The 25,465-nt window shown below is 44.9% G+C and overlaps 1 protein-coding gene across 1 annotated transcript in view; it reads right to left on the bottom strand.

Moving 5' to 3' along the window:
• Positions 1 to 25,465, bottom strand: part of LOC147731312 (putative methyltransferase DDB_G0268948) — a 395,842-nt gene that overhangs the window by 120,303 nt on the left and 250,074 nt on the right. The window contains exons 4-5 of the mRNA XM_086958722.1: positions 14,286 to 14,499; positions 7,043 to 7,146 (exon numbers count right to left, since the gene is read on the bottom strand). Coding sequence (XP_086814848.1) covers positions 7,043 to 7,146; positions 14,286 to 14,499 — 318 coding nt within the window. The remainder of the gene's footprint in view (positions 1 to 7,042; positions 7,147 to 14,285; positions 14,500 to 25,465) is intronic.

The following is a 25,465-nucleotide window of genomic DNA, read 5'->3' on the forward strand; positions in this document are numbered from 1 at the left end:
TCTCATTAGGAGGTTCTTTCTACATTAATAGTAGTAGTAATTGGAATATCAGTTGGGACTAAAAAAAGTGCTGTAATGTATCTACTAGTAATTAGTAATGCTGTCATTACAATTTCAGATGGAGCACTCACTATTGTACTTACAAGCGCAAATGTGGCTGCTCCATGTGCTAGCATACTTATACTATCTCCCTCAGCACCCATATCTGGTACTACAGCAGGACCATTGCCTAATCCCTGCCCCTGTAGTCTATCAGTATATGGAAAATGTCTGGAATTTAAAAAAACATTAAAAACGTGATCCTCCTCATTCAAATCTTGATTTAGTTTTTCTTCCTCCTCACATTGTTTTGTAAGTTGTTTCTGTAATCATTGCTACGAAAATTCCCAGTACCTCAATTGTATCCTCCCTCCAGCATTTCTCCTGTTGATCCCATTTCTTTTCTAACCGTTGCCTTAATGAGCTCTTCACTTGTTCTGACATTTTCTTTCTCTGTAGCCATTTGATCCCCTTTGTTTAGCACTTCAAACTGTTTCGGTCTAGGTAAAAGTTTTCTGTCACTCATAGATTACCTCAGAAAATCTAGCTTTCCACTAAATGAAACTGTTCGTTTTTATCAGTAGCAGTATATTCATGCCATTCAGAAATCAAGGTACACGTATAAAACCCAATGTCTGTTATCATTTTGTATGCAGGTGTTCCCTCTACAGGTAATGTCTGATCCTCAGTCGAAGGTACAACAGGAATCATTGGCTTTTTCAACACAGCACCCATTATTTTCACTCTAAATGATCTAAACATCACTCAACATAAACTAACAAACAACAACTAATCCCTGTGCCGCATTTTCACAGGTCAAACTATCGCAGTAGAAGCTCAGTCACCAACCAGCCAATTACAGTGCTGCATTGGGGTGACATCTCCCCAATCCCAGCACGGCTCTCAGGCTAACCAACCCATCACAGCATGACTTTTCCACGAATGAGAAAAACAATTGCAAAGCCTTTCTTAATTAATTTACACTAAATAAACAATAATAAACCTAGTCTGCTTAACCTAAATAGGAAGAAATAAGCAAATTAGAATAAGACATGTCTCATGAACATTAGAAACAAGGGCAACACCTTTGCTACACAATACAACCAATTTCACACTACGTAAACCCAGGCCAGCTGCAATTTACCCTGGCTAATGTATCTAAACCAGCGCATGTAAGAGCAAAAGGCACCAACCCAGTTTAGACCATTTTTAAAAAAAGGAAAACTCGTTAATTCAGAACCCCCTATCTGTGTATATAAGGCGCCTCACAAAACAGACTACAATATGGTGACATGTGAACTAAAATATATCAAGATCTTATATTTCCGTGAATCAGATAACCAGCCAACCAGTATTAAACAAAACCTTTATGGCATAAAATTCACAAATAAGAAGAATATGATAAAACAACAGTACCCAAAGCACCTATTGACCCCAAAATCAACATTGCATAGCCAAACACATCACGCACCGCATAAGAATTCATCTCTCAACAAAAACTCAAAACCTCATTAACACACCTCAGACACGCCAGAATCACTCACATTCAACAGAATCAACCCACCCAGTTCAAAGTTAAAATCCGAGTTGTTCAGAAACAACACTGCAAGTCAAATTCTCTGTATAAATCCAGAGCCTGGTGAATTTTGGACAGACCAGGATAATCCACACCAAAAAATCTCCTATTTCCTAGGACTGGACAATTTGGACTTTTCTAAAGCAGAAAGGATGTGGTCTTGAATGAGCATCCATCTTCTGCTAACAAACATTTGTGGGTAACAGGGGTATACCAAAATCTGGACACCAGACAAAAATACCTCAATTGAACTTTGGACATTGACTGAATCAGAGACAGTGTTGAAACTCAAATTCATGAGCCAATGTATTCCAGTACTAAGGCAACTACAAAATACCAAAATCAGGAATACAATTAATTAATCATGAGAAATATTAAATGGGCCCCTGTCAATAAAGGTGTACCTCAATCCAACTTCTCACATTTAGTGGACCAGAGACGGTGTTGAAGCTCAAATTCATGAGGCAATGTATTCCAGCATTAAGGCACCTCCCAAAATACTGAAATGAGGAATATAATTAAATAATAATGAGAAGGATTAAATGGGCCCCACTCAATAACTGAGTTCTAAGTCAGTTGAAGTTTTTTTTTTCAAAATTCAAGAACAATGATATACAGATTTAATGCTAAGAAGGCTCTCAAATGCAGCCTTACAGAATAGGCAAAAAAACAGCCAAAAATGAATCAGACAGCATCCCAAGTAAAATTTGAACGTGTTCTGCATCACCCCTAAAATCAGGGGTTTTATACACAATTCTTGCATATGAAATAAGAATTTCTACACATTCATCGTGCGGTGAGCAAATGTATGATTTCTTCCCCAATTAGAGCACATGAAAAGTAAACATAACATTGCTTAGGCACTTAAACACTAACCCACTACATGAATACTTATTTTGCAACCTCCATGCTAATATCATTTAGAGATGTTTGAATAAACAAGATCCCATTAACACCGATGTTTTATGTGAATGAATAGATTCCAGTTATCAAGGGGAAGACATGGCAACATGTTTCAAGCTGCAGTTGAACTGTAGAAGGTTCATCTTGAGCAAAACAACAATAACAGTGGAATTAAACTATTATGTTTTCAGCTTGACTGTGTGCTGCAGTTTGTGGGGAGAGGATGAGTGCAAGGGGGGAAACTAATGAGGAGTGACAGAGGCGACTTCCATCTTAGTCTAAATGTTGTCTACACTAAAGTGTGGCCTAACTAATATACATTAGGAATCCCCACTTCTACACAGGAAATTTGATTAAAAAACAATTGCACTATGTCAGTCTATATATGTAAATCTGAATGTTAAATTGATCAAAAATATGTGTCAATAGAAATCTCTTACACTGGCAGCTATTAAAATCTAGGGAGCACTAACACCTTGCACATCCTCTGCATGATATGTAATTTAAACATAAAAGTGGAAGATGATCTAAACGTAGGCTAAATCGTAACTGGACATAAACATATTTTAAACATAAACCAAGTAGAAACATAACAATTACCAATAACAGAATGAGAATGAAATGTAAGTGTAAAGAGCACATAAACTAAATCTAAATATAAACAGTGGCGGTTTTACCGTGGGGGCGTTTGGGCGCCGCCCCCCCTGTTTTCTCGCCGTGCGAGAAGAAGGCAGAAACAAATGGTAGTTATTTATTTATAACTACCATTTGTTTCTGCCTGCCCTTCTCGCACGGCGAGAAATCAGTCAGCAAACTTCCTCGAGGTCGAGCCTCAGGGCAGGGGGGAGTGGCTTGGGGGAGTGGCTTGCCCACTGTTGTGAATACGGACTGTTTGGACAGCCTGAGAGGCTGTCCAAACAGACAGTATTAGCAACAGTGGGCAAGCCGCTCCCCCAAGCCTCCTCCCACTCTCCGTTCTGCAGCATGCAGACTAAGAGGAATGACGTGTTTAGGGCAGCCGGCCGAACCAATCAGCGCCGGCTGCCATGGAGGGGAGGGAGGCTGCCTGCAGCCTTCAGTGACGACTCTGGTGACGACGAGGCATTCAAAAAAATCCAGGATGGCGCGCGGAAGTCTGTAGTCTCGGCCCTCGGGACAGGACTCGAGTCGAGAACCAGAGCGGGATGCCAAGTCAAGGTAAGTTTTTTTTACATTTATTTTTATTATTATGAGGCAGTCAGTCCGAGTCTGTTAATATTGTCCAGCCACCGCCAATTTTACGCCCCGCCTATTTCAAATGTCACCAGCCGCGACTGAATATAAACAATCATACAATTCACATACCAATAATCTAACCTGGAACCCTGAATAAACTACAATTTAAAATAAATAAACTAACAATAAATGAAACAAACACATAATAAAACCAACTAACTATTCTCTATGTAAAATAAATAGCAAGGAACAAATACAAAATCTGTCAAAAATATAGAATCCTCCTAGTTATTTGTTTCCTCATGTAATTCGCAACAATTACTTACCTATAGGGTGAGCTCCTTTCTTCCAGACCCTCATGAAATATGGGGTGCTTTTGTATGTTTCAAAGCCAATTTACACATATATAGAGATCGGTATCAGCACTAGGTATCAGTGTGCAAAGTAAGATAAAAAAATGTTTGCAAACACCCACAGAATTACAAATTTGTGGCTGTTCACTACTTCCCCATAGTCTCATCTGGCAACAGTATGATTTTAAAAGCCACTTGATGGACACATATGTTTATGAATTGTAGTTTGTAAGGAGCTATGCCGTTGTTCCTCTTTTTAGAAGTGAGCTGAACTAAGGACAGTGTCGGCTTCTCCAAGGAAAATAAAAAGATAATAACTTGATGTTATTATCATTTTATTTGTTCCTGCTGTGGCAGCGCTGGGCGGGGCTGCTCTGTTCACAGAGCAGGGCAGGGGAGGAGTGGCAAGCACACTAAAGTGTGCATGACACTTTGACCGGCTGTCTTGGCCTGGCCAAACAGTCATGCTCACTTAGCGTGTTCTCCACTCAGGCTGCATTACAGCCTGGATGGAGAACATGCCCAGGCCCGCAGTCCCACAGTCCCCATCTGAGCGCCAAACTACAGTGCTCAGACTAAGCACAATGCTGCATTACAGAGTTGTGATTGGCTTAGGGGGGCCAATCACAACACTGCATTTCCATGTTGTGATTGGCTCTGGGGAGGCTACCGCCCTGTTCAGTTGAGAAGAGACAAAATGGGACAGAGCAGCAAGGAGGGAGGTGAATTTTTGATTCACCCCCTAACTCCACGCCGCACCACCCCAGATCCGAGCCGGCTGCCACTGACTAAGGATCAAGTCTGAACTCATCTGGTACTAAATGCATGCTGTGAGAAATCGGGTTATTGGTTAAGTGGGGTGGAAGCCCCATTCAATCAACAACCACAGCCCTGGTCAGGTTGAACCACAAAAGTCACTAGAGGTTAGTGCCACTGAAGAGTTACTTTCTCAAGGCTGCTGCAATAAGATCTATTCCTATTGAAGGAGGTTTTCAGCACAAAGAGCAGATTGAGCATCGCAGGTTCGCTTTGGCGGTCGTCACAGGTGGCAGAGTTTTGGCGTGTACTGGCCTGTTTCCAATACCAAGAAGTATAGCCTAGGATCACAGCAGGCAGGTTAAATCTTCGATCTTCAGACAGCAAGGCATTCCTTCAAGCAGCAGGGCAGTCCTTGTGGCAGCAGGATAGTCCTTCTTGAATTTTCCACAGAGCCAGGACTGATCTGATGAGTTGTTCTGAGGGCTCTATTTTCATAACTGGTGCCAGCCTGTGTGTCATGAATGCCTGGCCAACCCACAAAACTGGTTCTGGTCAGTTCTTCCCCTTCCCCTGGTCCTGGTTTCAAATTGTCCAGGGCGATAAAGGCAAAGGCTGGCCTAGGGGAGGTTTCCTTTGTGTGTGCAGTGGGGGAGGTCCTTTGAAATGTAATAAGTGCAGAATACAGCTCCTTTCCGGACACCTTTCCAGGAAGACTCTCTCTCAGCTATACCTAGATCCCATTGTTAACTGTCTGGTCACAAATACACAGTCTCAATGGGGGAACCATTAACAGATACAGGAAGCTGGAAACTCCTAGAAAGGCCTCAAAATATATGGGCAAGGAAATAGTGGGACGAGTATGCTCAGACATGGGTCCTGTGTTCACCATGCTACTGGAGACAAGCTATCCTGGCTAATGAGAGGTGAGACCCCAAAACCGGTCCTAGGATAATTGTTTATGGTCCGGGGAGGACCTGGCCTGGCAGTTCGCGCTGAGTTGTTCCCATGGGGAGCAGGGTCAAAACTGATTTGCATATGGCTGAGTCCGTACTGGAATGACGTGGTGAGCAAAAGAAAGAAAGACTTTAGGCCCAGATCTCTGTACTGGGTGTGAATGTTTGACATTGTTCAGCATTCCGTTCGTCAATTGTTCTTTTTGCATCTTTTTAAAAGTGGCGTTTTTAAAATGATAATCTAAAATCAGAATTTACAATTAAAAAGCATTTCAAAATGCAATTCATTTCAGTGTCACACTGGACATGTAAAACCTAAACAAACACCCTGCCCAAGAGACTTTAGGGCCTACCTTAGGGATGGCTTATAATTATTGAAAAGGAAGGTTTAGGCATCGCAAAAGGTTTATTTTGTCAGGTTGAAATGCCAGTTTGAAACTGCACTACAGGCTGCAGCAGCAGGCCTCAGACATGTTCGAAAGGCTAATATATTGGGTGGCACAATCATTGCTGCAGCCCACTAGTAGCATTTAATTAATTTAATTTAAATAGTAAATGCAGTACCATTTACTGGGGACTTCCAAATAAATTGAATGTGCTAGTGAGGTGTTGTCCAATTTGACCAGGTTTTAAAAGAGAGCACAAGCCCTTTAGCACTGGTTAGCAAAGGTAAAGAGTCCTGATGCAGACAAAAACGTGCTCATCAAAGTAAGGCGGAGAAAGGCAACACAATCTGGGGTGACCATCCAGAAAGGGCCAGGTCCAACACATGCCCTCATAATTTTAAATGAGTGCTAAAATCTTTTCATTGGTCCCAAAGAGTTTACCTGATATCTAAGCAATTCAAAGGAAATCTATGAAAATATGACCATTCTTCTCATTGAGGGCATAGTTTGAAATCTGAAAAGAATTTAGAGACATGTTATCATTTGATTATGAAAATGTATTCAATACTTACTTGCAAGGGATGTTCATTACAATTTTCTGAATTATCTAGTAACAGATGAGTCTGGAATTGATATTAGCTCCCATGAGAACACTTATCTTACATTTGAGTGGAAATTGAGAGGTTAACCTCTACCTGCCAATCCCTTAAATCTGACACATGACAGGTTTTGAATTATTCTTTTGTGATACCCAAGGGGCTTCTGTTTATTTGTGTATTTATATGCCCACTCCCTACCTGAGATGATAGGAGGTTTCTGTGGAATTCTGAAAACATGCTTATAGTTTTTTTTTCTTACCTTGTTTTGTCTGCATAAGGCATAGCATCAAATATCTCTTTATAGTGAGTGTATAACGTTGCAACTTTTTCACTCCCATGCTCCTTTGATATGAAGTAAATAGCCTGAAAACATAAAACAACATGAATGATTTACAAACCATAACATCTATGTAGCGTAACACCTTTATATGGAACTAAACATCATCACAAGGACACCGGAGTAGTCTAATGATCATTTTCTTTGCTACTCCCAACATCAATCTGCATCTCCGAAAATTGTGTACAGAAATTTAGACAACTATCATTTAATAAATATTTACTACAGAACTAGTGTCTCATTGAGTGTAGATTTTATAATATTAACTCCAGTTAGTGATAGTTTGGTATATTAATTCTAGGTTGTCTTTGCCAATACAAAGCTGCAATACTGTGCCTGGAATGGTAAAATGGTTTTCTCATTTTATAGCTCAGACTGGATGGCACTTGCTGATCTTATGCTTAAAGACTTTGCTGTATAAATGGCAAAAGGCTGTGTCACTTTCTAGCTTAGTGTGGATGGAACTGTGCTAATCCTATGCTTTAAAACGTTGCTAGAAAACAGACATTTGAGGTGGGCAGATTTGGAGTGTTGGTGTGTTGTAGAGCGTTTCCTATTGAGGTGCAGCACTGCACCTGCAACTTAGAAACTACCCAGGGTTTCCCTGTTCTGTTTTGCACATAACTATTTTTTTCACACAAAAACGGAGTTATGGTTTAGACTTAAGTGCACAAAACCACTGAAATTCACCAGATATTACATGCAATGCACACAATGTACGCTCTAACACATGCCACCCACCCTGCTTTGCTCTTGGTAGTCAGCCTTTTTTTCCTGTGCCATTTTGAAATGTGGTGTTTTGTGTTTTGCGCTGTTTTCAGCTTGGCAGGTAGCATGATGCATCCAGCATTGGATAGCATAACTGGCTAATATCAGTGGTTGTATGCATTTGAGCAAGAACCAGAATTTTTTTTAACTATGATTTTTGTAGTGAATTTCATGTGTTTTTAATGATGCACTTAATTTTCAACCACTTTTGCATGGGCCTTTAGCCTCTGATGGGCCATGGGATGCCATCCCACTATGCAAAGCTTTTACTATGCACAGGGGTTGACACACAGTGTTGACCTTTGGCCAGGCCCCAAGAATTTTTTTCTTTTTGTATATCCCAATTTCTGTAAGACAAACTCTGGGCAAGCTTTGTGGCGGCCTTGCACTACTATTTCGGGGAAGCTTCTCTGACCCATGCCTAATTTTCTGATGGTTTCCAGTTCCAAATTCATGATAGTAAGCCCACAAATGGTGCTGCATAGGTTGGTAACGCTTAGCCTGTGTTTGTGGTGCTCAGGCACGAAGATTGCGCTACCTGTGCATCCTTTTCAGATTAGTAGTAATCTGACATCCAAAATAGTGGTCCTCGTTACCAAGAACGGTACTGCGGATCCTGGGCACCGATTTAGGTGTTGGTACCATGATTCCTAAAAGCTATCCTCAGTCCTATCAACTGTTTGTTATTTTTTTCAATTTGATCCATAAGGGCCCGTATGGCAGACCCCCCACTATTGCTTGGGGCTCAGAGTGTACTAACCCTATACTCACACTCACCCCTTCTATGGCCCTTGATATTTTTTTACGGAATGTAGTGACTGTGCCAAGTATCCTTAAATGGTTGCCACAAGAGAATTCTTTCTCTTACTCCAGCTAATCAGAACACTTGGATCCGTGGTTCTAACTTTGGGACTGGAGATCCGAAAGGGCAACAGGAAAAGAATCCTTCTTCTGATGGAATTTCTTTGTTTACTTTTAATATTCTACTACTGGATCTGCAGTCAGATCTGGAATCTCTATAGTTAACAACTCCACGAAATACATAAATGGTCACCCTTTAAAACAGAATCTGCAACTTTTTTAAATGATTATAATTAAAAAACGGCTGAGTGAATTTACACCAAGTCAACAAATGTATGCTTTCTAAGTAAAAGTTCTGCTTCATGCCACTTTTGGATGCAATAGTCTGCAGTCAACCTCTCTGTCAACAGCTGAAGGCTGTGCACTGCGAGTGTTGGCTAACAAAGAACGATTGGTGCATTGGCTTGATGGAAGCAACACCCTGCATCCAATCAGCTGCTTAGGGCTAAAGGCTGTGAGCACTAGACCTTTGCAGCCTGCAGTGGGTTGGGCAAAGTACCTGACTGGAGGCCAGAAACTGCAGCAAACCTCTGCTTTCGACAGGCAAAGGCCATGTGCTGTGAGTGTTCGCTACAAATGGGAGGTGGGGGTCAGGGCCTGACTGGAGGTCAAGTCCTGCGGTAAATGCATTGCTGGGAACACCTGAATGCCATGTACAACTGGGTTAAACATCCATGAAGCATTGGGTGCAGGATGCAACCTGAAATAAGTCCATGCAGCCCACCCCATCTGCGCAAGGCCGAAGGTCAGGGCTGCTGATGTTTTCTGCTCATGGAGAGTTGGACACATGTTCCTGATTCACAAAGGGCCACCACACTCATTGAAGAGGCCCTGCAGTTGTGGGGTAATCTCTGCATATTGGGCAGAATCTCCACAATGGGAATTCTCAATGAGGAGATCCCGCCCCGAGCAGGAAGACTCCCCAGTGACAGCGGGGCCTTTGCCATGAGTGTTGAGGCCCTTTGTGGATCAGGCCCATGGACTGGCCGGAGCCAAGGGCCTACCAACAATACCCTGCTGTGCAGGGCAGGAGAGCATGGGCAAGAGGGTTACCTACCAGTTGTGTGTTGGGCAGGCCCTGTGGCCAAAGGCCGTGCACTGTGGGTGTTGGCTTCTATGGTTAGTTGGGCACAGGATCTGGCTGAAGGCCAGGTCCTGTGCCCACCTCCTGCGCATGGCCTGCCCTGCTGCTGCCGGCATTCCTCCGAGCACAACAAGGGTTGGTTGTTCTTGGAGTGTTGGGCACAGGGCCTTGCTGAAGTTCAAGCCCTCTCCCCAAGCCCCACTAGATCTGATTGAAGGCTCTAAGCTGTGGGTGTTGGCTGCTGCCAGAGTTTTGGTTGCAGGCCATGTGGCCAATCCTTTCTTACACTGACACCCAGCCCAATTGTAACCGCTGCCGTAGAATTAAAATGTATGTTAGAAAAACAATTTTTTGGGAGACATACCCTAATTGTGGACCCTCCTGGGGTCTCAGAATTCGTGAAATCACCACAGAATTTGTGAATCCTGAATACATTTTATTTTAAATAATTTAGCACACATGAGTAGTGCTTGATCAATGTATACATGCAGGGGCAGGCTGTCAGCTGAGGGGAGAGTGAAGGCCTGCTATGCACAGCCTTCAGTCATGTGCAGCAGGAGTTCCCCACCTTCATCAGCTTGGACCCGGGGCACAGAACCACACGCAGCAGGGGTTGTCCACCTGTGTCAGGTTGGACCAGTGGCAAAGCCCTACGGCCATAATCAGGAGAGGTTGGCTGTCCATGGTGGATTGGGGCCCTGAATTCAATATATACTGTACAGAGGAAGGTTGTGCACAGCAGGGGTTGGTTGCAAATAAGGGACAGGCCCGGTGCCCAACTCTCTGGCCAGAGCGTACTTCATCTTCTGCTGCTCATGGTGGAAGGCCATTCATAGGGAGGGTTGGCTGCATAAGGCAGGTATGAGCAGGGAACTTTCCATGTGGTATAAGGAGAAAATGCTCTAACAATTCCCAGTGAAACTAAAATCAAAGATTAAAGTGGTTATAATATGCTTTGGTTATACAGCTTAATGTTGAGACTCCTGTCTTTGTTGATCTGTTTGGTGCTGTATTTACCTTTTTCAAAACTGCAATAAAATACTTTAAACCTAAAAACAGAGTAGAAGTGGGGGTTTGAATGCAACACCCCATGAGTTGCCAACCCCCCTTCATCCCAGCCGTCTTTTCATAAATGTTTAGAGAGTTCGAACAATTTAGTGGTGTGTTTGGACCCATGCAGGACCTTTTTCTGGCTCTGCAGACTGGGCAGAAGGTCCATCAAGGGTATAAGACTCTTGCTTTGGGTGGGAACTCACTTGGCCATGGATCGTGAACCCCATGAACCCAGCTCAATAAAAACAATAATTTTTTACTTATAGGGGGACTCTTTCGGCCTCTTCCAAGGGGGAAACAGCCATGGCATGCGTACCAACGCATACGATTACTACGCGGTTATTACAACGACTGCGTTGTTACATCTCATTACCATTACAACGGAAGTCGTTACAGTGACTTGCTGTAGGGGGGCGCTCTAAACTAAGGAATAGTATACTTTACTATTCCAATAGCTTCCCCACTGCTGCAGACACTAGAGTTGGAATAGTAAATTATACTATTCCTAAGTCCAGCGCGCCCCCTACTACAAGTCGTTGTAATGACTTGCGTCGTAATGGTACTGCGATGTAAAAACGCTATTGTTGTAACAACCGCATTTTAAGCGCATGCGTTGTAAACACATGTGATGTAAATGCCTGTCTTTCTCCCAAGGGAGTATGAGGATCAATACATGCTACCTATGCAGTCTTTTTGATCTTTTAATTTTTTGTTCAGGACGTGGGGATTGAATCCCAGCATCCGTCAAATGTGGCTGAAACATTTTTCCTAAAATTGCTGTCAGCGAATTAAGCACTTTGGTTCAACGAAACCCGAATTGAGCTTGCAGTTCTGAATTTGCAAAGATTGAAAAGGCTCCCTGTACTTCCAAGGATTCTGATTATAGATAGATCTTTGTCTTAACCCTTTCAAACCCAGCAAATACTAAGTTTAAATGCTAATTTGTCAAAAAGTACTGAACGGACTTACATCATATTAAGTAAGGGCATTTCCTTTAGTTAAGTTCTCATAAATTTAGTAGAGCGTTTCTGTAACTGAAAGCACAGGAATTCAATGAGAATTTAAATGAGAAATGACCATTTTTTGCAATGTCAATCCTAAATCTGATTACCTTTTTGATAACAAAATTTTGTGTAGATTTGTTGAAAGGTGCCAAATTTAGTGGGAAACAAAAACGCATTTCTAGTGGAAAGTCGGACATAACCATAACTACATGGCTATCACCAGTGTGTAATATATTTTTTCTTCAAATAATATACACCATATAGTAATGAAATGGACAAAAAGGTTCGGTCTTAAGACTAGAAACTACTAATACAGTTTTGTGTTGCATGGCACTAGAAGTAAGAATAACTGTAGAGTAAATCTCAGCAAGGAGAGGAAGTGCACAATACTGTAAGACAGACATTTATAACAAGTGTTTTTAGTTGACACGTTTAGGTATTTTTTCACAACTTCATACAGTTTATCATTCTTTAAAATCTTTATTAAATGTTGTTTTTTCATGAGTGTACCTTTAATATATCCAAATGTTAGCCATCTAATGTCTTACATCCCTTGTTGCAATTTGAATTTTAAGGAAAGTATTAGGATGTAACTGCTTGAGGGGACTAAAACAAGTTATTCTCTGAAAAATGCATGTTTCTCATCCATAAGGCAAAAACCCTTATACTAAACAAAAGTTGACAATAAGCAAAACACATTGGCCCTGTTTCACAAAGAAAGTAGTAAAGCTGCAGATTAACGTCTGCATGCAAGTGCTGATAAAGTGTAGATTTATCACTTTTGGAGATCCACAAACATTTCCAATAGTACATCTGGAAAGTTGTACCAGGTGGTGCTTTCCAGGCGTACTAGTGGAGCGGTCATGTGACCTTGTTTGTCAGAACTTATCCAACACAGGGGAAATAGGATCCAAGGGGCATATGCACTCTATGTTAAGCTTTTTTTCCAGTGGATAAATATTTTTCAGCATGAAACAGGCCCTTACACTCTACCTGCCGCAATTCTGGGGGTCATCCTTTTTTCTACCCATCATGGAAGGGGAGTTACTATAGCCCAGTGCAGGAGTAAATGACAGTCAAGTTCCAGGTAGGAAAGGAATCATGGAGGTGTTTGTGAATTGTCATAAACGTCCATGCTTGTGAGTGAACCCAAACGTCCAAGGCAAACCACACCTCAGAAACCTCCCTTCTGCTCCCTTCAGTGGGAATTACGGCTGTGGGGATGCACTTGTGGCAAAGCTCTTTTCTCGCACAAAGAGCCTTTACTTTTGACAGGATTTTCTGCCTGAATTCCTGGCAGGTGTAATAGGGGTAATTTTGGTTGTAATTGTATGTTTAAAAATTCACATTTACTAATTGGGTTCTTTAGGAATACTTTTCTACTTGATCTCCACAATAGTAATTGGAGCTAAAATCTACTCCTAAAATTACTTATGTCACTGGTATCAGAAATTCTGATGGGGGAATGCCGGTGTGAGTACCTAAAAGGTGAAAATAGACTTAAACTTTGGAGAAAGAAGTTATCTGAACCTACGAAAAGACAAATGGTATGCAGTGGCCTCACTTTAAATGTTTAAGGCTTTATTACAGGATGGCCATTAATAGTCCCAGTATTTCTAAATACCATTACTGCATGGAAGGATTTCCTTGGGGTTTGAAAACACCAATTCATTATGAGCTGGACCCTGAGGATCCAGGTGATGGGGGACAACTAGATTTCACATTTAAATAATCTTATAACTCTGATTATTTCTCACTGCTGCCTGGGTTTTCTCCCAGATAGGTCAACCGCTTTGGCAGGCAAAGTCTCCAGGGGAACCTGTGTGGACCTATGGTGTTTCTGCATTACTTGTAATCAACTTCTGTTCCCTGTCCCATCAGTGATCATGAATTGGAGGTGATGTGGGTTGTAGGACCTGTCTTCGAGGTACACCGTCAAACTGTGGTTCCCATATTTACAGTGGCATTTACTAATATAGACTGGCAATATGGTGGATGGGACATTCACACGTTTTTTGATGAATTACATGCCCTTCAGCTCTCTAAAACTCCCTTTGGCCCTCATTATAAGTGGCCCGGTATTAGATGTGATAATTTGTTGCATCTGATAAAATCAGACACCATGGTGCTTGGAATTTATCAATTGCGATAACTATCGCCTATGACAAGCTTTGCCTATGAAATGGGGCCTTACATGCAAATGTAGGTGCGTCCTGCACCACTATACAAAAGTCTGATTTATTTCAAGGCCTTATTTTCACTTTAAATTTCTTCAGGATTAACATTCCAAAATGTAATACAGGATGCAGTTGGTATTGTACACAGTATGTGATGAAATACACATAAAACTCATAATTCTATGGTATATGGCATTCTTAACATACATTATTCTCACCTCATTTAATACATCCGTCAGCCTTTCGGAGCAATCTTTATAGAAAATACTCAATCGTAGGTCTAGACAATACAGAGCCAGACAGCCACTTGGTTTGAGAACACGATTTACTTCCTTAAAGAACTTGTCTAGGTCAAACCAATGGGCAGCTACTGAAGCAGTGACGAGGTCCAGAGACCTGTCTTCAAATGGGAGTTCCTCTGCTTTGGCAATTCTACGAAGAGAAATAAAGTTAGAATTACAGTTGTGCCTTGAATCTGGATATTCATATTACGTTCTGGTTTGGTAGAGGTAGAGAAAAACAGTGTGATCTTCAAGAAACCTGTTCTTTTGATGGTTCCATGAACCTGTACTGTTTCATCCAAAATGACATTTCAGTAGTATAGTCAGTTCTAAATATGACTCTGCTAGTCACCAATATGTTGTCCCTTTGACTACCAGGTGGATGTACGAGATTAAAAATGCGCCATCCAGGCTCCTTGTTTAACTTTGATGAAAACGCAATGGCATATTTAACTTTCCATAGTCCACACGGCATCTCTCTAAGGTCAAGAGTAAGATTTAAAATCTTCACATGACTTAAGAACAGTAAACAAATATAGACCCATATCTGCAGTGAAAGTTCATCTCCCCCACCCCACCCTTGGCTCTTAACCTTCCCCATCACAATTCAAAGACCCAGGAGTCAGATATGTTATCACTGGGGTCCTCAAACGATGGTACAGACAGTCTTCTGGTCCACATGCTCTGCATACTACTTAACTGCAGGAAAACACTAAACACATTTTCTTCTCTCACACTGAGAGCCTTCATAACCTGCGTCCGTAGCTGTAGAATAAGGAGCAGACTGAGTACAACCTGCTCATTTCTTGAAATCCTTCCCCAACAACTGAACTATCAGATTCATATTGGAATGGACCTATGCTGATGTCCCTCACCGTATCCTTTATAATGTGCTGAATATTGGTGGTTCCTACCACACTGCTATGCTTGTGTATGTATGCAGGGTTGGGAGATTGTTCCTCATTACAGCATGCTCATTTGGATCTCCCAGAGACCCTACCTATTCACAGGGTCTAGCTATGGTGAAGATTCCCCTGATGAACTCTGGCGGGAGGAGACTGCCCGTCCGTCCCGCAGCGACGACTTTAAATAGTATCGACGAATATATCCTTGAGTAGTACCCCCGGGTTGGACTACCGTCAAGCCGACGGAACCCGACGAGATCGACAAAATGACCACACGAGTTCTTGGCCACCCCCCCAATGGCGTATGCACCAGACTTTGAACCTATTTGTTACTTGTTCTTATGTTGGGCTCAGCATTGTAGCTTCGCTGTGCCGTGTTTGTTATGTTTCCACAAGGGGTTTCGGGGTATATGCTCTCCTGGTCGCTAGCTTTATGGGTCTCCTGGATACGATTACTGGTGTCACTAGACTTGAATGAGTACGATCATGGCTGAGATTATAGGGACATAAAAATTCATTACCCGGAATGTGCGTGGTCTAGGGGCAATTCAGAAATGGCACAGAATCCATTCCTTCCTCCTCAGACACCAGGTGCAGGTAGCGTTCATGCAGGAATCACACCTCACGACATCGGAAGCGCAAAAGTTGAGAAAGAAATGGAGGGGCACTATTTATTCTACTACATACTCAGCTTTTTCTTGGGGGCGACTATTTGGGTTCGTCATGGGACACCATTTGTGGAACTAGAGAAGAGGGTGGACGACCAGGGCAGCTATGTCTTTGTAAAGGGCACCCTAGATGGTACACTGATAAGTCCTGGGCAGTATATATGCCCCGAATTTTGATCAGGACAGGTTTCTGCACGCAATGGGGGTGGCACTCTCGGATTGGGTCGGAATTCCCTGGGTGCTCGGGGGAGACTGGAATGCTGTACTAGACCTGGGCCTAGATAGATCACACCCCCCCCCCCTTCAGGCGACAGGAGCAGCAAAATTTACTGATTTATTTACAGCTTGGGCGGACGGTTGGGGGTTGACAGATGCCTGGCGTGTACTACACCTGCATTTAAAGAGTACTCCTTTTACTCCCAGGTACATAATCTACACACCCGAATAGATCGATTCATGTGCTCCCGCACTTTGGTCACGAAGATTGGGGTTTTGGAGTATTTAGCGGAAACTTTTTCTGATCACCGACCCCTGACGATTACTCTTCTCTGGGGCAGGGTGCCGACTCCGGTGCTTACCTGGAGGCTCAACCCACTCCTCCTGGAGGATGGTCCTTTCAGGACATCTCTGTCAGACACTCTAACAAATTATCTAGAAGAAAATTGGGATTCTGCTTCTTTCAATTTGGTTGTGTGGGATGCCATGAAGGTGGTGGTACGGGGAGCGGCGATAGGCCAGCTGGTAGGAGCTTGACAGGAGACACACAAAAAACGTTGGGAGGTGGAGGACCGCTTGAATGTACTTGAACAGGTAGCGAGCGTAGATCACAAGAAAAAGGGAGAACTACAGGAAGGATACATTGATCATGCAGAGGTATTAGAGACACTACGAAATATAGACTATAGTGCGTACCTGCGGCGGCAACATGCTGAGGCGGACCGATCCGGCACCCTGTTAGCCCGTTTAGTGCGGGACCGACCGGACCCACCGGCTATCACTAAAATACACAACACGTCGGGCATCCTCGTGCACACACAATCCGAGATTAATCTGGCGTTCCACGACCATCTGAGGGCATTATATGCTCCTACTGACCTGGAAGACCCGATACAAGTGCTTGAGTTCCTTCGCGACCTTCCTTTCCCGACCCTGACAGCCAACACAAAAAAAGGCAATTGAGGGCCCCATCACACAGCATGAGATACGTGCTGCCATTAAACATCTCAACCATAACAGGACGCCAGGTATGGACGGGCTCCCTGTAGAGTTTTATTCGACCTATGCGGAGACCCTAGTGCCTGTCCTGGAAAAAATCTATAGGACGGCGTTTGAAGAAGGGCACTTACCAGTGTCGACTATGCAGGCCCTAGTAACGTCAATACCTAAACCGGGCAGAGACACACTGGAGTTGGCAAACTATAGACCCTTGTCCATGCTCTCCACAGAATATAAGATGCTGAGCAAGGACATAGCCCTGCGCATTCAATCCCATCTTCCCGCCTCTATACATCAGGACCAATGTGGATTCCTCCCGGGCGTAGTACATCTCTGAACACGAGACGGTTACACGCGCTGATGACGGCTTCACCGCTGGAACTGACTCGAGTGGGGTGCATTGCGCTGGACTTGAAGCAGGCATTCGATTCCCTGTTGTGGACCTTCATGTTTGAAGCCCTAAAGCGCTTTGGATTCCTTGAACCTTTGCTGAGGTGAATCCGTTTATTATACACTGACCCCACAGCTCGAGCACGTACAGGACGATACATCTCGGCATGTTACCCAGTGCATAGGGGTACCCGACAAGGCTGCCCACTGTCCCTGCTCTTATTTGTTCTGGCACTGGAACCCCTGGCTATTGCACTTCGTACCCACATGGATAGGGTGGGCATCCCAATAAAGGAGACACACCACCTAATATCAGTCTATGCGGACGATATTCTGTTGTATCTCCGTGACCTGGAAGCGGATCACATGTTTCTTTACGAAATTTTTAGCCGGTTTGAGGCAGTGTCTGGTCTAGCCATAAACCCTGATAAATCGATTGGTGTTTATTTCTGGGAAGCACCTCACCCCCCTTCAATACGTTTTGGAACACACCGGATCCCGGTAGCACAGACCACCTTTAAATATCTAGGGATTCAGGTGTATAGGATGCCGGAGGACCAAATAGATGGTAATATCAAAAGAGCTATTACCGGTCTCCGCAGTAGTATTGGATTCTGAACCTCATTACCTCTGTCTGTCATGGGGCGTATAGCGATCTCCAAGATGGTCATGCTCCCTCGCCTATTGTATTATTTGGTAAACTTGCCTGTGCCCTTCCCTCAACATATTTTTAACACACTAAACACCATGTTGATCAGCCTAATATGAGGGACCGGTCGGAGATGCATTAGTCTCGGTAAACTCCAGCTGGGAACCAGAGCGGGAGGCCTGGGAGTCCCGGACTTTCGCGGATACTACTACGCCAGCCAGCTTCAGTGGCTGTCCTACTGGGTCGCGTGCGGAAATCTGCATGAGATCGGTTTCACAACAGAACGGATTGACCGGGGGACCTACATAACCTGCTGCTGCCAAGAAGTCAGCTTCCTCGGAACTGCCACCCACCCCTGCACACGGCCTTGATCTGCAGGAGAAAGGCCCTGTCATATACCACATCGGTGACACCATATGCAGGGAATATTCCCCTATTAGGTATCCCGACGCCACATGGTAGGCTCACACGACTCACACTGCGCCATTGGGCAGAGACAGGGGGTAGAGGAGATAGGGGCATTCTTTGGGGATGAAGTTCTACTAGATCACGATGCCTTTGTACAGACCACAGGGGCCCCTCCCAGACTGTATTTATTACATGCTACAGTGACCCACTATATTCGGACCACCTGGGCGCCACGACGACTCACACCTATACAACACGAATTAGTGCATCTGATGTATCTCATGGGGACAGGAAGCCACTTGGTGCATTGGCAATACACAGGGATTCGGGAACACGCAGCAATTCCACTTACCACACTCAGGGACATTTGGGCACAGGACGCGGAGACAGAGCTGACTGATAAGGCCTGGCAGATGAGCCTGGAACACCCCAAACGGGTCTCACGTAACGTAAAATTTAAATGTATTCAGGCCATGGTGCTCCATAGGGCATATTTGACTCCAGAGAAAATCCACCGAATGTTCCCAGATTCCCCCCACTATTGCCCGCACTGTGAGGAAGACGAGGCAGGCTTCATCCACATGCTGTGGTCTTGTCCACGGCTGCGGTGATATTGGGCGGAGATATGCAGGACACTACATAAGATTACACACATGCAGATACAGGAAGGAGCCATATATTGTCTAGTGGGAGTCCGCAAACGCTCTAAAACAATGAAGGCTAAACTGAGGTTCATAGACCTGGATCTCCTCCTGGCAGTCAGGGTGTTGACAATGAGATGGAAATCCCCCAGGGCCCCTAGCACGGCGGTGTGGCAGAGAGATGTAGTGAAATGGGGCAGAGCGGAGGGTGTCGCTCTTAGAAGAGAGGAAGAAAAGGGGCAACGGAAACATCCCATAGCAATGGATTGGGAGGTTATGTTGTTGGAATTGGACGGGCTAGATTTGTTTCTGTCCCAGGAGGATAGACAGTAGGGAACACACTGAGTATAGAACTCGAGAAGTGGATGATACTAGGGTAAGATTTGGTGTCCAGGATCGACCCTCAAACTCGTAGAATTTTAGTCTGTACTGAGGGCCATGAGAAATGCATTGATGAGTGACCATTGCGACCAGGAGAGGGGAGGGGGTAGGGTGGGGAACGTTGGGGCGGGGGTGGGGGGGTTGAACTGTTTTTTTCAGTTAGTTACGGAGACAGTAGATGATCAACGCAAACTCCCCATGTGGGGATACGACATGGAAGCTTGTTTCCGGTCCAGGGAAGGCATGGCTTGGCAGTTCGGGCTGGACTGTTCCCATGAGGCTATGGGTCAGACTGATTTGCATATGGCCATGTCGAACTGGGGTCTGACCTGGGGTGGCAGAGTGGGTTAAAGAACGGTGATGGATTAAACCCAGATCTGTTGACTGGGTGTGAGTGTTTGACTGGTTCTGATGCTCCGTCCATCACCACCCCCTTTTGTACCGCTTTGTTCGCCATAAGTTGGCAGGGTATGCTCAGATGTGAGTCCCTTGCTCACTTTGCCACTGTATTAAAGCAAGCTAGGCTGAAGACGGCTGAAATGCCAGAAACCAGTCCTCTGAAGCTTGTTTCCGGTCCTGTGAAGGCATGGCTTGGCAGTTCGGGCTGGACTGTTCCCATGAGGCACAGGGTCAGACTGATTTGCATATGGCCATGTCTGTACTGGGGTGGCAGAGTGGGCTAAAGAACAGTGATGGATTAAAACCAGATCTGTTGACTGGGTGTGAGTGTTTGATTGGTTCAGATGCTCCGTCCATCACCACCCCCTTTTGTACCACTTTGTTTGCCATAAGTTGGCAGGGTATGCTCAGACGTGAGTTGCTTGCTCACTTTGCCACTGAATTCAAGCAAGCCGGGCTGAAGACGGCTGAAATGCCAGAAACCGGTCCTCTGAAGCTTGTTTCTGGTCCAGGGAAGGCATGGCTTGGCAGTTCGGGCTGGACTGTCCCCATGAGGCACAGGGTCAGACTGATTTGCATATGGCCATGTCTGAACTGGGGTGGCAGAGTGGGCTAAAGAACGGTGATGGATTAAACCCAGATCTGTTGACTGGGTGTGAGTGTTTGATTGGTTCAGATGCTCCATCCATCACCACCCCCTTTTGTACCGCTTTGTTCGCCATACTTTGGCAGGGTATGCTCAGACGTGAGTCCCTTGCTCACTTTGCCACTGGATTCAAGCAAGCCGGGCTGAAGACTGCTGAAATGCCAGAAACCGGTCCTCGGAATCTTGTTTCCGGTCCAGGGAACGCATGGCTTGGCAGTTTGGGCTGGCCTGTTCTCATGAGGCACCGGGTCAGACTGATTTGCATATGGCCATGTCTGAACTAGGGTGGCAGAGTGGGCTAAAGAACGGGGATCTCTTGTGTAGAGCTGTGCTACTGACCGTCATACCGGGCTGTCCTGTGTCCTGTCTTTGCAGCTACAACTTGCGGTACCAGCTTCGCGGGTCCCGCATCATCGAGGAGGACTTTGGTGGATCTAGCGGACTTTGCCGGGGTGTTCAGGGGCAGGGCAGGGCTGCGAGCAACAGCGCGGCGACTCCATCACCCAGGAGTCACTGCTCGGCCAATTGGATACACCTGGCCCGCTCTCCCTTCTAGCCCCGCCCCCCGAGTGCCGGACACCAGTAAAATCCACCTTTCATTTCCAACAGGCGGGATCTCTTGTGTAGAGCTGTGCTACTGACCGTCATACCAGGCTGTCCTGTGTCCTGTCTTTGCAGCTACAACTCGCGGTACCCGCTTCGCGGGTCCCGCATTGTCAAGGAGGACTTTGGTGGATCTAGCGGACTTTGCCGGGGTGTTCAGGGGCAGGGCAGGGCTGGGAGCAACATTGCGGGGACTCCATCACCCAGGAGTCCCTGCTCGGTCAATTGGAGACACCTGGCCCGCTCTCCCTGCTAGCCCCGCCCCCCCGAGTGCCGGACACCAGTAAAACCCATCTTTCATTTCCAACAGGCGGGATCTCTTGTGTAGAGCTGTGCTACTGACCATCATACCGGGCTGTCCTGTGTCCTGTCTTTGCAGCTACAACTCGCGGTACCCGCTTCGTGGGTCCTGCATCGTCGAGGAGGACTTTGGTGGATCTAGCGGACTTTGCTGGGGTGTTCAGGGCCAGGGCAGGGCTGCGAGCAACAGCGCGGGGACTCCATCACCCAGGAGTCCCTGCTCGGCCAATCGGAGACACCTGGCCCGCTCTCCCTGCTAACCCCGCCCCCCCCCCAAGTGGACCAATCCTAATAATACTAAGTACAACCACCGCTGCGCTGGAGCGCGCAGGAGTGTCCCGGGAGAAGCCCGGGACAAGGGCGGGACCGTCTGTGGCCGTCAGGGGCTGAAGGAGGCTGGGCTGGGCCCGGTCCCTAACATCCAAAAACTGCTAATTGCTGCCAAAGGTTTGTCATTTCCTGGGCTCCCTTAGTATCAAGGATGCCTATAGACATGTCTAGTTTTCTACCTACTAGTGTTGGGGTCTCTATCCTTGGCCCCCTTGACAGATATTTTGCTAGGGCAAACAAAGAAATCGTCAAAGAACTCCTCCTAGCGGAGAAACGTGCAGAGCGCCGCCGCTCCATAGAATTACTTAAAAAGAAACCATTGATCACCCCCCAAGATATAACCATCACCCAAGATTTGAGTAGTAATTGTAGGTTGGAATTAGATGCTGATTTATTCAGCACCGACCATATTCCTAGTATCTTCCAAGAACATAGCACAACCCCTGTACACTCTGACATCATTAGCGATGGTAATATAAATAGCTCTCCTATTGTTTCCAATAGCCTCATTGATCTAGACTCTTCAGCTGCCCCGAATCTTGTCTCGCAACTTCATTCAACTCTTTCAAATCATTCAACTGATATTGTTGCACTCACCGAGACAAATTAACTACCTACTGTTAGTAAGTCCAAAGTTAACCCTAAAAATCCACGGAGGGAACTTCACTCTCCTCCAAGAAAAAAAAGGAGAAAAGGCGGGGTGAAAAGAAAAGGGGAAAAAACTCTGAGTACTATATCTCCTTTAGTAGGCCCTAAAACCAAAACATTTGGCCCACCAGTGAGTGATGTCTTACCAGGTACTCAGCTATCACCACCTCTCCCAGGAGAATCATTAACAATGTCCCACAAAGGGACTATAGAACTATTTGAACAGCTTGTAAAATCTTATATGTTCCCACTCTTGGAGAGAGTTAGAATCTTGGGGGAAAAAATGGATTGCCTCATGGCAGCTGCTCCCCCGAGCACAAATCGTGACCCTGTGAAACCCAAGGACCAGCCCCGACCAAAATGCCAGTTAAGTTCAAATTTATCAAACCCAAGTAGACCACTTAAAACAAAGGAAAACTTAACTTCTAATAGCAAAAGTGCCCCCCTATCTCTATCAAGCCGATGGCTGCACATAAGTCAGTCAAAGAGAAACAATTGTTGGTCCCGAATAAACCGCCCCTTTCAATGAATAAACCAACTATGTTTCCGGGGGTAGTTAAAACCCAAAGAGCCACTTCAAATCGTAGGACTACAGTGGACTTACCACCAGAGTCAGCCAACTTTGTGATCCTTCTAACAGGTGTCCCTTGTATTCCTAATGGAAACTTTGAACATAATGACAATCTGAAAAATAAAGTGATTTTTTGGTTGCGAACCAACAGACCCCTCCCCGCTCATCTAAACGGAGATATAATCTCTGTAAGAAGATGCCACTGGGTGGGCCCCCGACCGAAAGACATTGAAGGAGACGTTGTGATTGTTAATTTTAAAGATCACAGAGTCGTCACACATATAAGCGATTGGTTTCCAGGAAAAAATGAAGGAGGAGTTTCAACACGAAACCTGAGTTATTTTTATCCAGAGGCCCTGTTTAGACCCCCTACCCAACCCAGAACTGGTAGAAATTCTAATCCTCTGAACCTGGCTTATTATACACCACTTTTGTCTCGTCCTGTTAAAAGTATAAATAGTCCTTTCCCCCTTCCCTTACGTCAACGTCCCCCAGACATTTCCCCTTACCTAATAATTATACTAATCACACCAATTACAATGAGTACTGGAACATCCCGCTGTATAATCTTTATGAACCCATTTCGGGGTTGGATGTAAATGAATGACTTGACCTGCCACCTTTTGATACAGAGGTCACCCAAGATTGTACGGGTATTTTTGCTACCCCAGACACAGTACCCTTTTATGATGAAGTACACTATGAAATGCTATATCATTTAGGGAAGGGGAAGCTCGATCGTTCTGGAGGGGATTGGGGCGGGAACTTGGAAGCAGATAAGGTTGAGGTCCATGATGTGTTGGCATCAGAGGTTGGAAAAGAGGAGCTTAGCATATATAAAGGGATTCAAGATAGAAGCCAGGATCCAGAGATGGCTGTTCGCGGAGCTGATGAAATCAATAAAATCTCTTTCCATCGCAGGAGGGATGATGTACCCTTACAGGATATTCCTAGACAGAGGGAGCGAAACCCGTTACCATCCAGCATGAATGTTTCCGCAGGGTTGGGCTTGGCCAACCACCCAACATCATTGAGACTTATTTTGTGGAACATAGCTGGTCTGCATAGTAGGCTTCAAATTGAGGAGTGGGTGGAGTTGGTGAACGACCAGGATATTTTAATTTTTCAAGAGACCTGGGCAATTGATCCTATCTTCTTATCTGGGTTTCTACATTTTTATAAACCAGCTCGTAGGACAGGAGTGGGTAGACCCTCAGGGGGTCTATGTGTCTGGTTAAGACAGTCATTGGACTATCATACCACAGAGGTGTCCACCACTAATTCCGATATCCTTGCCCTCAAGCTCTCAAATTCAAGCTCTCAGACAATAGTTATTATAAACGTCTATGCTCGGGGCATTCCGGGTGGACGTAGCCCTACTGGTATATTCAACGATCTGGACCTTATACTTAATCAAATTGGAAGGGAATCTTTTGTTATTCTGGCAGGCGACTTAAACTGCACCTTTGAACCGTATTCTGGAAGAGAGATGGACTTCCAGGCAGAAGAGGACAAACTTTGGAAGATTCCATCCCTAGAAATACCATCTATTAAGAAAGGGACAGAAGCAGCACTCCACTGGCTGGGGTTCTGCCTTGAATGGGGACTGAGAGCCGTTAATGGGCGAACCCCGTCTGACAAACAAGGGAAGCACACTTTTGATAATGGCCATAGGACGAGTAGGATCGACTATTTTCTTATTAAGGCTGAATACTGGTCCTCTCTGGTCGATATGATGGTGGTGGATCGCACTGAGAGTGACCACAACCCCTTGGCACTCAGCTTAGCTCTTGATAGCAATTACCGGTTGGGAGCCCCTCACAATTGTGCCACAGCAGATGTGTTCTTGGAGAATGACAGAAGAATGGTACAGTGGTGTAGAGTGGCTGAGGAACCCGCCACCCTAAGTTTAATCTCACAGAAAGTCGTGGAGGTTTCGGCTGCTATGGAGTTAACGACCAACTTAGTTGATATTTGTGGGTTACACGATCATTTCTTTAATTTTTTTAAATCGCTTTTCACAAATACTAAAAAAAAATCTGATAAAAGAACCCGAATACCATTGGGTGGGGGAAAGTGGTATAATCAAACATGTCGCAAAGCTCATATTGACTTACTCGCAGCACTTAAGTCGCGTGACAGTGCCGCCATACGGAAGTACAGGCAGGAATATAAAAAGTGCCAGAAAAGTCGGCCTGGGACGACAAACACTGGCAGGATCTCTATGAGGCAAGTTTATCCTCTAATCAATCGAGGTTCTGGCATGTTCTTAAGTGGGGGAATTCTTATGAATCACAACTGCCCTCCAATCATGTAGCTGAAGATGGATGGGTTGCACATTTTGGGGCCCAATTTAGCAATGC

This window comes from Lissotriton vulgaris, chromosome 2_1 (genome assembly GCF_964263255.1).
Source record: "Lissotriton vulgaris chromosome 2_1, aLisVul1.2, whole genome shotgun sequence".
Classification (NCBI taxonomy): domain Eukaryota; kingdom Metazoa; phylum Chordata; class Amphibia; order Caudata; family Salamandridae; genus Lissotriton; species Lissotriton vulgaris.